The 17,307-nt window shown below is 36.0% G+C and overlaps 1 protein-coding gene across 1 annotated transcript in view; it reads left to right on the top strand.

Annotated features, from left to right (window-relative positions):
* Positions 1 to 7,361: 7,361 nt before the first annotated feature.
* Positions 7,362 to 17,307, top strand: part of LOC116906184 (DNA polymerase alpha catalytic subunit-like) — a 182,562-nt gene continuing 172,616 nt past the window's right edge. The window contains exons 1-5 of the mRNA XM_032909150.1: positions 7,362 to 7,386; positions 8,397 to 8,429; positions 9,831 to 9,982; positions 11,241 to 11,446; positions 13,855 to 13,987. Of these exons, the coding sequence (XP_032765041.1) occupies positions 7,362 to 7,386; positions 8,397 to 8,429; positions 9,831 to 9,982; positions 11,241 to 11,446; positions 13,855 to 13,987 (549 nt within the window). The remainder of the gene's footprint in view (positions 7,387 to 8,396; positions 8,430 to 9,830; positions 9,983 to 11,240; positions 11,447 to 13,854; positions 13,988 to 17,307) is intronic.

A 17,307-nucleotide genomic window follows, 5' to 3' on the forward strand; every position in this document is an offset into this window, starting at 1 on the left:
TTTTAAAGTTAGAATGTGATTTTTGAAAACTCACAGAATAATATTCACATTAGAGATTAGAAATTGTAAGATGTGGAAGAGATTAAGTTTAAAATTTGAAACCATAGTTGGTCATATTTTAGATTTTTAGATCAAAATTAGAGCCCTTGTCAAATTGTAGGCCAGTTATTGAGATACTAGAAATATTGTTAACTGTGTCTTCTGCGATGTAGACCCTCTCAGAAAGTGTTGTTTTGTCACCATGTTTGATTTTGTTTACACACGAACTACTACTAGAAGACCTAGGTAAGTATTTAAAACAAGTTCCATTTATCCGAAGTTGTCTAGAAGAGTGTGCTTTCAGCTAAGTTCATAATTGATGGGTGGTTATTATTGAGCTAGAAATTCACTTGTTGATTTGTTTATATAACATGCATTGTGTTGGAAGAGTAAAACTGATTCACTCTTCATTTCTTGTATGGGGAGAACCAGCATTTGAATATATATTTTATGTGTGTAGGAGGGTTTTGATTTCTAATAGAATTGTTCTTTCAAAATGGACCATTGAGAATATTCTTCATTTTCCCATAACCTGAGATAATTATTGTTGAATTATTGCTGTGTGCTAAGAATTGTGTTAATTATGCTATGATCTCAGTCTATAGCTTGCTCATAGGCTCTCAATCTACTTCCCATATGTTGGTAGGATTGACATGCTCATTAGTATCATTGAATTATCAGAGCAAGAGAGGCCTTTTCTGATGAACGATGATCCTTATAATAGAAATGGATATTAGATAATAATCAAATTTTTTATTTCAGAAAGTATACATATTAAAGTATATACCATGTTATATTTAATATTCTACTATAAAGAATTGTCAATTTGTGTCTGTTTTTACCTGTGGAATTAGCAATTTCAAGACATTATTACTTTCTCTTGAGTCACACACTGTTAAGTTTTGCATTTCGGTTCCCTGTGTTAACATTCTTCACAGAAACCGATGCAGTAAGAGGTAGTGTTGTGTGACTTGTAGGGAGGCTGCATACGTAAGATTTTGCTCATGCAAATGGAGAAACCTGCAAGTAGAAAATTTGTGGAGCAGGTGGGCAAGCTGGAGACCCAGAAAGCGTTGATGCTGCGATTGATATTAGAAGACAATTTGCAGGTGGAATCTCTTCTTTGGAGAGAGCTTCATTTTTATCTTCTGAGACCTTCACCTAATTGGAAGTGGTGGAAATCTGCTTCACCCAGAATTCATTGAGTCTTAATCCTGTTTGGAAAACATGTTTAGTGACTTCTAGATTAGTGTTTGTCCAAATCTTTAGGTATCTGGTATAACCAAGCTAACGTACACAGTTAGCCATGGCATGGGGGAACTGCATGTGAAGGGCACAGAAGTAAAAATAGAACATGAGACAGCTTAATCTCTCTCCCCACCCCCACCCCTACTTACAAGATAGAGGCAAGCAGATCTCTCGAATTTTGAGGCTAACCTGGTCTACATAGTGAGTTCCAGGCTAGCAGAGCTATGAGGCCTGTTTTTTTTTTTTAAGAGTAAAAACATGGTGTATATCCGTGACTGTTGTGGTACCTGTTGGACTAAGGAGGAACCAAACATAATTGTGTTTAGTGACCCTAAATTATGTGTGAAAGGACTGTTGAAGGACAAATGTGGCAAACATTAGAAGATAAGTCCTTAAGTAGATCTTGACTCTTAGGTTCAATGAGGAATCTTGGATTTCATTTCAGGGAAGAATGTTTTAGGATGAATATTGGCAAAGTGTTAAGACTGATTTAGAAGATACTAATGCTAGAGGCAGACTGAATGGTGAGAATCTAAGGAGTAAGAGAAAATGCAAAGGCAGCCCCACATTGCAAAGATATAGTCTAGTATCAGAGGGCATTTGGGTTCATTGAATTTCGAGAGGAAGTTCTCCCTTTGTCTGCTAAACATCTTTAGTGTACGTCTTATAAAGTAGGCCCTCATGACAAAGAATTATTTGGCCTAAAATATAAGCAGTGCTGAGGCTCAGAAACCATGATGTATTTGTAGGCATGTTTGGGCACTTGGTGGAAGTAGAAAAGATAACTCAACAGAAGGCATTGGGTATTTTTAAGTAGTGCAGATAGTCAGCTGCTCACTTATACAGTGGCAATAAAGCTGTGTAGTCTGTGACCACTAACAGTTTTAGTTATTTTACATTTAATAGTCTTCAAAGGCAACCTAGAATATGGAAATAGATCCTTGTATTCAGTGTTGTTATTTTTGTTGGATATATTATTGTCTTTCTTTCCTAATACTAAAGAGATGAATGTGTTTCAGAAATAAAACAACCCAATCATGTGAAGAGATATTCATGCATGTCAAACTTGGAATTCTAGATTTTTAGATTTGAAGGTAATCCCAGCCTCCTTGTTGAATCAATGATGAGGATCCAGAGACCTAACTAGAATTGGCAATTTCAATCAGGGCTCAGGTTTTGACCTCTTGCTTGCTTCCTTTTTTTTTTTTTTTGTCTTGGTATGTTTTATCTTTATAGAGTATTTTTAAGTATATAGTTCTTTTTATTCCTACCCAGCTCAGAGAACTAGGTTCTAAGAACACCCTAGTTTCAGAGAAAATGAAATTAATGTTAATAGCAGTAAGCAACCTACTATCATAAGAGGAGGAATTCTTAAAGACAGAAAACAGAATGCACAGAAGACACATGTAAAATTTGAGAATACAACTGAAGAGAAAAATGCAATCTAATAGCACGTACTTAAATGTTCATCAAGTAGGAGAACTGTGTAGCCTTGGATCTTGCTTGGAAATTGTTGAAATTTAGAGTAGGAAGCACTTAGATGATGGCTGGGTTGCCAAATATCATAATATTTATGTATCTTCTATTTTTTCTTTTCTATCATTCAAAAATCCTTCATTTTTCTAACCCTGTAATAGTAATGTTCAATTTTTCCAGTTATTTCTAATTCTGTATAACTAATAACCATTGAGATTTCAGTATTCATTGTCTTTATTATGTGTTTGAAATTTGTTCCTATATAGTATTCCATTATGTTTAACACAGATCATACATTGAAGTGGATTTCTTGCTAGTAGTTATTATAGTAGACAGACCCTTGGGAGTAGGACCTAGAAACTTTTTTTTTTGAACTGAAATGCTGATGTTTTCAATTATTTGGTGTTAAACACTATTAATCTGTAACAACATCTAAAACATTTCATAACTTTTGAATGCTTTGCAGCATTCTTTTGAAAGAAAATATAAATCCCCATGTGTACTACTGGGCAGGTTAGGGACCTATTAATAGACATGCAATAGTAGTCTTAGGTCGCTGTTGTTGGTAACCTCCCTGTAGAACACTTGTGCTTTTTGCTTAGTAAACCACATATTGTACATGTATTCCAGGGGGGAAAACAGCTTTTTAAAAAATTTTAAGTTTCATTTATAGTTTTGCCACCTTTCTCCTGCCTTAGAGGCTCAGATTTGGGTTAAAATGCCTTTTGATATTATTTTAATTATTGCTTTCCCAACCCCCATTCCTTTCCTATTTCCCCCCTCCTCTTTCCCCCTAACCGCACTGTTCTGCAAAGCCTGTAAATGATTGATATGATGGCAGTGCTGTCATTCTTTTTAACCAAAAAAAAAGTCATTTTTGTTCTAGTTATTTTAATAGAGTCCCATTAAAGATGTATTGCTGACTGAAATATCGGCATGAAGGGCTCTCACTGAGCTGAGCCCAGGAATTAAGAAGTCAGGAAATCGGCTGCTGCATTGCAAGAGAGCCTTGTGTGACACCGAATCTCCTGATTGGGGAGATCATTACTGCTATTATGACTCGACTTGCGTAGGAATTTTAAATTCCATCTGAATGTCAGTAATAACCCTCTTAGCAAATTATCCTGAATAAAATCACGAAGGCATTTTATATAATAGGTGTTGAATTACTGGATAGATTTGCTAATTAAATACTCTTTGTTCTGCTGCAGTTGACATTACAGGGTAAGATCTTGAACAATTATTCTCAACAGCTGTACTTTGTTAAGGGAAAAATTAACCACAAAGTTTATTTTTTTACACTTGAAGTTGGCAGATTTTTGAAATGTGCTTGAAAAAAATTCCATCATCCAATTGGTAATGAGTAGCTAAATATGCAGGTGTTGCTGTGAAATCAGATAGCTGCAGACTGCCTTATTAATGAATTTAGCAATCTTACAGCCCTGTTTGCTGGCCAGTGGTGCTTATAAAATGATTTTCTGTCAGAATGGCTAGCTTTAATATTAGGCTTGTCACTTTGAAGTGAATTTATGAACAGTCATCATGTATTCACTGTACCTTGTGTCCAGTATTTTTTCCAGATACCAGTAGCTATTTTTAAAAATGTATTTCCTCAATGGAGAAAATGCCTGTGATATATAAGTTTATAATTATTAGCTTATAGAACATTCATATGGGTTGACTTTTGTAATAAGGCTCTAGGAACACAATGCAAAGAAAATGAATCCAAAGATCCTGTTTCTAGACCAGGCACTGAACTATAACTTCTGGGTCAAACATTATTCTAAATCTTTAGGTAAAGTGTCTACTTAGTTTTCCTCATTTGTCACATGGACCTTGTGAAAACCTTGGTCATTCATCCATCACCCTTAAAGTTGGTCATTAGTGGTCCCCATGTACCAGGCCCTCTAATAGATGCTAAGTTTTGTTATTTACCAGGTATCCAACAACAGAGCCATTTCCAGTGAACAGTTAGAATTGAGGCCTGGGCCTAAGACAGCTTTTGCATGATATTGCTTATTAGTACTTGGGTAAGCATTGGACTATATAGGTTACCACAGTATCTATTCATCATGTAGAGCAGCTTAATGGAGAAGAACAAGAAGATCGTGGTCAGCCTGTTTCCAGTTTGTCTCATATAACATCAGATAAAGATAGTCTGAAGAGTTGCAGACTATGATGAGAACTTTAACTGAGGGTTTTGTCACCAGCTCTTGGTAGAAAGCAGTGGAGAACATGGTGATAGAAACTAACTACAAAATCATTATAGGTTCTATAGTGAGTTTAGTGGGCTACATTTTTAAAAAATGATAAAACATAATGATTGACTCAGTAAGTTCACTTGGAGGAATTGAAATATGGTTTATGATGGCAAAAATTTTAAACAACCTATGTGCATGGAACGTTAATAAATTATGATCTCTTTCTATAATAGACTATTAGGTGGTCATTAGAGTAAGTGGGTTCTTTATATATGGCTTTAGAATCATCTCTAAAAGGAAAGCATTAGTTGACAAAAGCAGTTATAGCACTGTCTTGACAGCAACACCAGCAACACCAAAACCCAAACCACTCAAAGGTTTATGTCACTAGAGAGGGAGGATAGTTTTGGTAGCAGCCTTCAGGTCAGACCTGAAAATCATTGAGTCTCTGGCAGATTAGAAGAGAGGCGAGTGGTGAAAGTTACTAGATCATGCGCAGGGGTGACAGCATAGATTTGTTGCACATTATGAGAGAAGAGGAATAAAAATTGGATACTGAGTATATAGTGAAAAGTGACAAATTGATCCTGGGTTACTTCATTTACAGGTAACAGTTACCTCAGCTACCCAGGGAGCTTATGGAGTTGATCGTGTGATGAGAGTAGCTAAGTCTTATAAGGAGGTGGAGATGAACCTTTGATAAGCAGTTTATCCTCTCTGTGATTAGCTTCACTTAGGCCAATCTCCTTATTTCCCTTTCCCCCCAAAAATTGTTGGATATTTTTCTAAATTACATTGTCCCATAATTTAATTATAGTGTTTATTAGAAAAACTAATTACTATGGGACCTGCCAGTCACTTGGCATACAGTTTTGATTGCTTGTCATATCTAAGGTCTGAAGGTGTGAACTGCACTTGGGCCTCCAGAAGCGTGTGGTCTAATTGGGAGGGTAACAGTCATTCATAGTAGAAAGCATTATTTGGTTACTAGAGAAACAGAGCAAGAACAGATCAATGAGATCATTCTAGGCTAGGGCATTTAGCTCAGGCTTTATGGAATAAAATTTGATTCAAGGTGAACTTTGAAAATTGTAATTATGGTCAGAGGACTGGGCAAGAAATCCCACTGTATGAGTGAAGACAAGAAAAGATGAGCCTGTAGTATGGTAACTATTCACAGACTGGCCAATTTCTCTTGGCCAGCTAAGGTTTTGTGAAAGAAATAACAGCCATACAGGTAGAGCTGGGGTTTAGATGTAGTTGTAAAATTTCAGTTTGATCTTGGAGGCTTTGAAAACATTTTAGGTGATTAGTCCTGATTCATTCAAGTTGGTAACCATTAAGAAAAGTCACTTTAAACCGGAAGAGCTTGAAGGGGCTCGAGACCCCATATGTACAACAATGCCAAGCAACCAGAGCTTCCAGGGACTAAGCCACTACCTAAAGACTATACATGGACTGACCCTGGGCTCCAACCTCATAGGTAGCATTGAATATCCTAGTAAGAGCACCAGTGGAAGGGGAAGCCCTGGGTCCTGCTAAGACTGAACCCCCAGTGAACTAGATTGTTGGGGGGAGGGGGGCAAGGGGGGGAGGATGGGGAGGGGAATATCCATAAAGAAGGGGAGGGGAAGGGGATGTTTGTCGAAACCAGGAAAGGAATAACACCCTAAAATGTATATAAGAAATACCTGTTAATAAAAAAAAAAGTCACTTACAGGTGTCATTTTTGCAATAATCACATAACGCTGGGAGTCAGGCATTCTTAGTATGTATGTTGGTTTGAACCTTCTGGCATGGTCCTTCATGATCACCATGATGTCTGTTGGCGCTTGCTGTCAGTCTATAAAGCTGGTTGTTTTGTAATGCTCATTCCTTTTTTATAAGTTTCCTAGAGGAGTTCTCTTTACCTTTGATTGTCCGGGATAAAGTTGTTCTGTGAGCATGTCTAAGTTGGTAATATCTCCAAAATGGAATTACTGGGTTTTTCCTGTACCAGTCCTAAGAATCATCTTTGGAACGCTTTTTAAAGATGTTGGTCAGAGATATTCTGACCCAGATATTGAATATGGGGGGGTGTTTGTTTTGATAAAGAAAAAGTAGGACCATGTAATAAATTTTAGAAAGCCAGCACTCTTGCATAGTAGTTCATAACACTGGAGTCAGGGAGAGTTTTACACCAGGAAGCAGCTCTGGAGACAGTTTTGATTGTCACTGGTTTAGTTATTTAAAGATCCTCAGGTAATTCCACCATATAGCCCATATAAAAGCTACTGGCTTAGATTAATTAGAATTCACCGTGGCCCCCAAGGTATGGAAGCTATGAAGAACTTTTGGATATCTGAACAAAGTTGGGCAGTAGTAAAGAGAGGTAGTGGGCAATGGAGAAGAGAAGCGATGGATGCATGTTATATGCTCAAAGGCAAGTGCTCTTGTCTGAGTACTCTTTGTCTTTCTGTGGAGAATAAGAAAGACTGAAATGAAACTTTGGGATTTCAGTTAGGTGGCAAGGTAGAAAAGAACGAATGAAGGCATCCTTCTGTCTGAGTCACTGGAAAAGAGACTTTTAATTTAGATTGATGCATGAAGACTGATACTGTGGAATGATTAAGGGTTCTGTCCTGGAACCAGAGTGCTTCTGTTGTACCCTTGTTTTGCTGACTAGGAGAAAGAAATTACTTTCTTTGTCATTTGGCAACAAGCAAGTGGGGGTATTAACAGTAGCTACCTCTTGGAGATCTTGGGAAAAGACATTATAGAATGCAAGGGGTGCTCTGTGCCTCTGTCTCTGTTCTCAGTACATCATATTATCCAGAATGTTTCACACGCTACATATGCTTCTGATAGGGTTTAAGGTAACTCATATCTGCTTTTGTCTCTGCATACATTAGTTTATGTTTTTATAGCCTGTAGCCATATGGGCCTGGAAATAGACCCATTCATAATTATCTATATGTTTGTTTTCATTTACTGAATTGAAATTCACCATTTTGCTGGGCACTGGGTTAACTCCACTCCATATAGTCATTTTTAAGGAACTTAGTCTACAAAATAATTTTAAGTTAAATGGAATACTTTTAAGATTCTGAAATGGGTATGAATTGCTAGATTTTTAAGCTTTTTTAATCATGTAATTCTATTAGAATATTGGTGCTATTTGAGGATAAGTGACTACTGCCATATTATTAGGGGTATCTTATTATACATGTTTATTAAATATACACAGAAATATAGATATTTATCAGTTTGCATGTCTATTAAGCATCAGCATAGAGATTATTAAACTTAAATTATATTGCTGTTACTTGAGAGTAGTTGGTGTGATATATTTAAGAACTTTAAAGATGCCTAGAAATTGGAAAACTCTTGTGCTATATTTATGCCTTTGTAATTTTGTAATACATTATTAATGTTGACTTTTGTTTTATTTAGATTTTGATGCATACGAAAGAGATGGTACAGAAGGTAATGCTCAACATTTTCATTCTAAAACAACTCTTAAGGATACCAGATGACATTTTTGTGTCAAGGAAAAGTGTAACCTAAACTGAAAATTGCTTTCTGATGCCTAGTTTGGTATTTATAAACCTCTCCTGATGGATTAGAGCCTTTTCTTTGTATCAGCGCTTAATATGATTCTTTTCCTATGAAGCCTGTAAAGTATTTCAGGCAAATTAGTAATGGTGCTAATTAGAGTTTCTTTCCATTCCTTTATACTTATGCGCTCAAGTGTTGTTTGTTAGTGATTTTTTGGCACTATTTATAGTCTACTGAATATTGTTTGAGAATTTAATAAATATTCGTGCCCTAGAATTTTTATATCCATATTTTATTTGCTTCTTAGACTGCCATGACCACTAAGTACATGTCACACTGGTTAAATAAAGACCCCGTTTCCTAGACTTATTTTTATCAGATTCCATATTCTGTTTGAATTGAAACCACACACAGTTAATTCTAGCATTTTTAGAAGAAAATTGGAAAGATTTTCTTAATCTTTCATTGCTTGCATTTCTAATTGGTGAAGGGCTTAATCTTAATCTTAATCTTAATTGTGCACCCTGATCATACAGATAGTAACATGTGAAAAATCAATGACACCTCTAGTTTCTAGTACTAGAAACCTTTACTTTCATTGTCTATAATGATCTGTGTGTTTTCATTATTAATTTTTATATACTTTTGGCTTTTATTAGATGAATCTTGGAAGTTATTTATGGAGACACAGATTCAAATTATGGATAAATACCAACAGCACCAACCTGGAAGAAGTCTTTGCTTAAATAAGGTGAGATAATTTAATGATTGTCATTTACCTGGGTTTCTTGAACTTTGTATTTAATACAGACACAGTGAGTTCATGTGTTAGGTACACAGACATACTTTTTGAAAAATAATAAATTTGGTGTCATACAATTTTCATTCTTTTAATTTTCCTTATATTCTGATTTTTTGACACAAAAAATTCAAAGACATTTGGTTTCCTTAAGAAATGGATAACATTTTACCTTTAAAAAAATTTAAATATAGTCATTAGAACATCTCACATTGTCATTCACAAGGAAATGTACATCCAGTAGTATTCAGTTATATTTCCTACAGAGATTTGAATAAATATTTACTTATCTCCACATACATGTGCACTCATGAATACTCAATTTTATAGAATTACTTAAAATATATTAGAAATTACAAAGTAACATATAGAAGCAATCATTGGTAACTGATTCACACTTGGGAAGTATTTCTTGAGTACTTGCTTCATTGAGATTTTATCTTAGGAATTGCCATTTTTTCCTCCCTGGAAAGTGTGGAATTTGAACTGTACTCTTTCTTGTACAGAGCACTGACTTTTTGTACTCTTAGTGGCCTTGCAAAGCTTTTCAGTTTTTGCTAGAGGTGATGATTTGTGCCGTGGCCTTGTCAGCAAAGGACAAGCAGGTGCTTGTTTATTCGGCCAGCACATGGGTATTCAAGGTGCCAATGTCAGTTTTGGATATTACTTAACAGAGTTCAAGGTAATGCTTTTAGATACATAGTAGTAGGACTGTCTAGTTTTTAATCAATTCAGTAGTTTCAAGGCAAATATATGCATTGCTTTTAGACTCAAGAAAGAATTTCCCATAATTATGTGTTTCCTGGAGTCATAAGATCCAGTTCTAGCCTTTATTTTGATAGAATTATATATAATATTTGTGTCTCTTTGTTAATTTTTAAAAATATATTTATTTTATTTTTAAGATAAAATCTTGCTATATGGCTCTAGCTGTTCTTGAACTTTGTAAGCATCCCAAATTGACTTCAATATTGAATTCATCTTGCCTCAGCTTCCCAAATTATTTAGGTCTTTATTTTTAAATGCTGTATATTCGGTGTACATATATCTGAGTTTTATACTGACATTGTCATACATGTTTATTACTTTGGGCATGGTTCTCTTTGACTCTTACCTCCTAAATGTGAATGAATTCCTTTTGTTCTCTTAAATAGTTTTGTTTCTACTTTCTTTTTATTTATTTATTTTTTTTTATTTTTCTTTAGGGAATGGTGAAGGGAGTTAAGAGGGTAGTAGGGCAGAGAAAGAGAGAAGTAGAGAAATAGAAGAGTAGAGGCCGGTCATGAGCACATGGAGAGAATGGGGTAGGAGAATGGAAAGAGAAGGGACAAAGGGGCAAAAGACACCAAGAGGGAGCAAGAGAGCAAGAGCTTGTTTCCACTTTCTACACTCTACTTGTCATACAGTTTTGTGTGTATGGATGTATACCTGTATAATCTAAAATCTACAAATGAGTGAAGATGTGCAATAATTGTTTCTCTGCATCTGAACTAACTAGATGAATATGATAACTTATTGTTCTATTTGTATACATACATGATAATTCCATTCTTTATACCTAGGAAAAAGTTCCATTGTGCTTATGTATAATGAGTGATTTTCAACTTTCCCTCTGTTGATGGACACCTAGGCTGATATTGTAACTAAGTTATTTTTAATAGTGCTACAGTAAACATTTATGAACCCATGACTCTGTGATTTTTCTGACTTGAACTCTTTCCAATAAGTACTGAAAAGTGATGTTAAAATCTGATTTTGTTCTGTTTCTTAATGTCTTTAATTTGTGCACTAAATAATTCCATGCTATGTAAATTGAAAAATAAATTTTAATTATATGTGCTTTCAAGTTTTGTTGAAGATAACTCTTAGAAATTCATAGGATGTTCATTTTTTTCCCTGTTAGGCATTTAAGAATCTGACAATATTTGAAATTTTCACAGGTAAAAAATGAAGTGAATAAATTGTACAAACTGCTTGAAATAGACATTGATGGTGTTTTCAAGTCTCTGCTATTGCTGAAGAAAAAGAAATATGCTGCTCTAGTTGTCGAACCAACATCCGATGGGAATTACATCACCAAGCAGGAACTGAAAGGATTGGATATAGTTAGAAGGGACTGGTGTGATCTTGCCAAGGACACTGGAAAGTGAGTTTAGCTTTTATTCTCTTTTTGTTGTTTGTCCTTCAAATTTTTGTTTTGTTTTTTTTTTTTTAAATCCAAGTGCGGGGGCTGGAGAGATGGCACAGCAGTTGAGAGAACTTACTGTTCTTCCAAAAGAACTGACTTCAATTCCCAGCACCCACATGGCAGCTAATAACTGTCTGTAATTCCAAGATCTGACACCTCACACAGACATGCATGCAGGCAAAGTACCCATGGACATAAAATCAAAATAAATTCTTTAAAAAAAATCTACCTGTTATGGAAAATGCCTGTGAGTCTTCCAAGCACAGGGATACAACTTCCTTCTTTGACGTTATTGTTATTATTGCATATTACAAATAAAATTTTATAGTTAGAATAAAAGTTAGATAAAGCTAAATTTGCACAGTAAGAAACACTAGCTGTAAGATAGCATCTCTGGTGAGAATAAATCTTTACACATGGATCCTTAGAGAGTTGATTTCGTTGATATTGTTTTTTAAACAAATTCCTTTTTTTTTTTAAAATGATGTCTCCTGAATCCCTAGATCCCAATTATAAAACATATTTTATGTTTTCCTGTTATATGTAGTTTGAAATGTGCAATGGCATGTAATGGTGTTTATTCCTTTTATCATTTGTATATAAATGATTCTTAAGTAATTGCAGATTAAGTTGAGGGCAAGTTATAAAATACTGTGTTTGCCTCTAAAGTAATATATGATCCACTAGCCTTGCAAATTAAAGATTATGATTAAAAAATTCATGTATGAAATACCCATTTGAAAAATTAATGCATAGATATGTTATATGTTATCTTTCACATATTCCTATTTTGTGATTTAGATCAGTTCTGAAAACAGTGTTCCTTGATGCCTAGATTTAAAAGTACTTTTAGTTTTTTGGTAAATATCAGCATTTTAAACTTAATTTCCAACCTTCTTTCTGCTTTCAAGTTGAGAGTTTGAATTAAGAGTTGCTTTCTTAAAACTCCTCTTGATTAGTTAGGCAAAGGAGCCATCTGCGATAGGCCATGGTTTGTTCTTGGAAATGGGCTTTGAATGCCTCATTGTTCTTAGATAGAGTCAAAGCTTTTGAAGCTGCTTTGTATAGGCTGTCAGTTAGAGTGTTCTCCTCAGCTTTGTGTTTTCCAAGAAGAGATACCCAATAGCAGAAGTAATTTCTCTGAGCTAGAAACTTACTAGTAATTAAAGCTATATAAATGTTTTTGTCAGGATTCTTTTTCTGATAAATCATAAAGCAGCTGCCAAACTCTTAATCTGTGATTTCTGAGAAATCAATAAAATGTTGGCTACTTTATTTTTCTTGAGGCTTTATAGAACAATATGACAAATTTGAGGGATAGCCTAAAAGTTGAACATTGAACAATTTTTAATGATACTACAAAAAGAAGAGTTTGGTATTTTGGAATTTTTACCCTGTTTAGTTTATTATTTTATGTGTATGAGTGTTTGGCCAGCTGTATGTCTATGCAGTGTGTTAGTGCCTGGTGCCCATAGCTGTCAGAAGAGGGCATTGCATCTCCAGGGACTAACCTTGTGAGCGGTCATGTGGGTGCTGAGAATTGAACCTAGATCCTCTGTAAGAACAAGTACTCTTAACCTTTGAGTTAATTTTCTAGCCTCCTAGGTTTTTAAAATTTCTTTATGAAGCTTTATATTTCTTCTTACTTAGCTAAATAGCCATCTTAGATGGAGATACTGTCTTGTTGCTTTATGAATAAAGATAAAATTTATCTTCTAAAATATTAACTTGGGTGTGGTGGCACACACCTTTAATCCCAGCACTTGGAAGCAGAGACAGGTAGTTCTCTGAGTTCAAGACCTCCCTGGTCTATATAGTGAGTTCCATCTTAAAAAACCAAAAACAATGTCAGAAAACTAAAATATTAACTTATGGTTAGAATATAATTGCCTTTGTATTTTATAATCATAAAATCTGATGGCAAAAATTTTTCTTTATTGTATATGAAAGCATTAGCTGCTACATTAGTGAATAGTCTATGTCAAAGGGCAGACCTGGAATTCATATGTTAGTAAAGTTTTAGAAGAGTTAACATTTAAAAACAAAACAGCGGGCACTGGGGAGATTAGTGCTTACGAACACTTGTTGCTCTTGCCGAGGACCTACGTTTGATTTCCAGCACCAATCATCCTTAACTCTAGTTTCAGGGAACCCTATACGCTTAACGTCAGACACAGATTGGATGTGCAGGCATACACGTAGGCAATAAACAGAAAATAAAGTGTAAATTGCCTTTTAGACACTAATCCTCATATTAGTTCTTAACATAAGTTCTTATCCACATGCCAATCTCGTGACATGATGTCTGTCTTTTTTTTGTTAATGACATATGATACGAAAAAAATCATATTTTTTTCTTTATACAGCTTTGTCATTGGCCAGATTCTTTCTGATCAAAGCCGGGACACCATTGTGGAAAACATTCAGAAGAGGTTAATAGAAATTGGAGAAAATGTGCTAAACGGCAGTGTCCCAGTGAGCCAGTTTGAAATTAACAAGGTAAATGTAGCATTTATTGCTGAGCCCAGCTGCTGCCATGTGTTTTTCTCCTCCTTCAGAGAGTTGAAGAACCACCTCATCCTTGCAATTTCAGTAAATTCGAGCTGGTGGTGGAAGCTGCTTAACAACTGTCTCACAGATTGAGCATTAGCATAGCTCTTGCAGCCACAGGTACTGCCATGGCTGCTGCAGACGACCCGTCTTTCCCTTTTACTTCCAGATAGCATATGGAGTGACTTAGCCTTTGTCTCAGGGCCTAGAGAATGCTCTCTTTTTCATAGTCCTCTAAAGTAATAATTGCGTGATGCATAATTCTGTTCATTCATATTCATTCTACAGTTTTCATTCATTTCTCCTCCCTCCTGGTCACCCCCTTCCTGTTCCCCTCATTCCTTTCCCCTCTCTTGTCTTTTCTCCTTTCTGCTTCTGCTCCCTAAATGTGAATGTTACCTCACAGATGAGGATCTGTCGTCAAAAGGTTTTTGGGTGCAAATTCAGTTAGAATTAAGATAGTAGTGGTAACCACTCTATATCTAAAATATTTGTGCATCTTAAAATAATATTACATTGTGGGTATGGGTATCTTTTCCTACCTATATCTGTATTACCTGAAAAATCATATATGCAAGTCCCGAGGTTTGATTCCTAGCACCCATAAACAAAGTTAATCAATACACTAATCATCTATTTTGCTGACATGTTTACTTAATTTTTTCTTCATTAAATTTAATTGTGAATAACTTCACTGAACATCTTCATTCACTTGTTATTTTGCATTCAGATGAATTACTTTTTTGTACAATCCATGAAGTAAAAAAAAAAGAACATTTGTATCAAAAGATACAACTACCTAGCCAAATGGATCTAGGAAAATCGTTTTGTGAAAAGGTGGTATCAGTTAATAATAACAAAATATGCATGCTATTTTCATCATAGTTTCTTTGTCATGGTGATGACTTTTTTTTTTAAAATAAAACATTACCACCATGGTGGATATGGAACTTTCACAGTGAGTTTGTTTTTATTTGAATTTTGGAGAGTACAAAACTCTAGGCATATACTTAAGACTTAACATACCTTCTTAGATCATCTTTTTTTGTTTCTATACCTTGAATATCATGTGTTTAATTTAAAAAATGAAGACGTTATATCTATCATACCTGAGGCTGTATGTGCCTTAACGCTAGCTCTTCACTATAAATAATGAAGTGCATGCCAGCATTGGCATCTGTGGACTGTTTTGCTAATAAGCATTTTTACTTTCCAAAATTTTATATGAATGAGTTCAATCATTATTCTTATTTTAGTGTTTAGTATTCTAAATACAGTATCTCTGGCTCATTTTTGTCTACCTTCCTTCAAACATGCCTGTCCATGACAGCAGGATCCAGGAACAAATTTTAAAAATCAGTCTAAGCTTGACTATATTATTCACAACACCACAAATGCATCTACAAGGATAGTATTTTCACACTCTTATTGGCTCATATTATAGTATGTACAAAGAACATTAGTCAAGAAAAATAACAGTATTTCTGTGTCTACATTAATTTTTTTTTTTTTTTTTTTTTTTGGAGCTGAGGACCAAACCAGGAGGGCCTTTGCGCTTTGCCACAGGCAAGCGCCCACCACTGAGCTAAATCCCAACCCTACATTAATATTTTTTATTTTATTTCAAGACAGGGTCTCACTATGTAGTTCTGGCTTGCCTGGAACGTTCTGTGTAAACCAGATTCATTTGCCTCTGCTGTCTCAGTGCTGAGATTAAACAAGTATGTACCACCAGCCCAGCAAAAGGGACTGAAGTCTGCACAGGCCAGGAATCAAAATTCATACTCGTTTTTCTTATTTACATTTCCAAGCAGACAAAAGTAAAAGAATAGCATCACATCTCTAGTATCAGTTGTTCAGGTTCAATAATTATCATTTTATGGTGAGATTACTATTAGCAGTACTTCATGTATAGTATGTTAATAATGGCAGTAAATCTTACAGTTTACTTATTTAATGTCTCCATCTGAGTGTATGTGTATGTATCACATGCATAAAGGAGTTCTAGGAGTTCAGAGGAGGAAGTCAGATCACAGAACTGGAATTGCTGGCAGTTGTGAACTGTCATGTGAGTGCTGGGAACCGAAATTGGGTCTTGTGCAAGAACACTAGGCACACTTTAATCACTGAGCCATCTCTAGACTGAGCCATGCTCTTTTGTGTGAGCAAAACAGAAACTGACTTAATTGGCTTTTCATTCTACATCTTATTTAGCATAGTTGCTCATAACTAATAGCAATTTGATGAGCACTAAAAGAATTTGCTTGTTATCTACTTAGCAAGTAGGGAATTCCTCTTACATGTACAGTAGTAGATTCTGAGATAAGTCAATGAGAAAAACCCAGTTCATATTTCCAAATTCTCTGGGTCTCTCTCTCTCTCTCTCTGTGTGTGTGTGTGTGTGTGTGTGTGTGTGTGTGTGTGTGTGTGTATACACTCACCTCTCACTACCCCCTCCCATAGTTCTTCCCCCCATCTCTTTCTCCTCTGTGTGTGTGTGGGCCACCCTATGTATTCCCCTACCCTGGCACATCAAGTCTCTGTGAGGCTAGGCCCATCCTCTCCCACTGAGGCCAGACAAGGCAGCCCAGCTAGGAGAACATATCCCATATACAGGCAACAGCTTTTGGGATAGCTCCCATCCCAGTTTTTCACGACCCACATGGCGGTCAAGCTGCACATCTGCTGCATATGTACAGGGAAGCCTAGGTCCAGCCAGTGTTAAGTCTTTGGTTGCTGGTTCAGACTGAGCTCCCCAAGGGTCCAGGTTAGGTGGCTTTATTGGACTTCCTGTGGAGTTCCTATCCCCTAGGGACCTGCAATCCTTCCGATTCTTCCATATGAGTCCCCAAGTTCCATCTGCTGTTTGGCTGTGGGTGTCTGCATCAGTCCGAGTCAGCTGCTGATGGAGCCTCAGAGGACAGCCATGCTAGACTCTTGATTATTTGAAGAGTATTTTCTGGCCTCTGTCTTACATATTCTCCCGGTTCCCTCCTCTTTCTCCTCTCCCGGATTCCCAACCCATCCTAAGTGTGTGTGTGTGTGTGTGTGTGTGTGTGTGTGTGTGTGTGTGTGTGTGTGTGTGTGTGTGTTCCACCAGGGTAACTGCAGCAGGACTTCTGTAACTTTCTCTGAGATAGTCTCTCACTGATCTAGAGCTTGCTAGGTAGCCGAGCTAGCTGGATGGGAAGCCCCAGGGAGCCACCTGTCTTCCATCTCCCCAGTGCTGAGATTACAAGGGCAAGTCTGTACTCAACTTTTTATGCATT

Source organism: Rattus rattus, chromosome 7 (assembly GCF_011064425.1).
Source record: "Rattus rattus isolate New Zealand chromosome 7, Rrattus_CSIRO_v1, whole genome shotgun sequence".
NCBI classification, from domain to species: domain Eukaryota; kingdom Metazoa; phylum Chordata; class Mammalia; order Rodentia; family Muridae; genus Rattus; species Rattus rattus.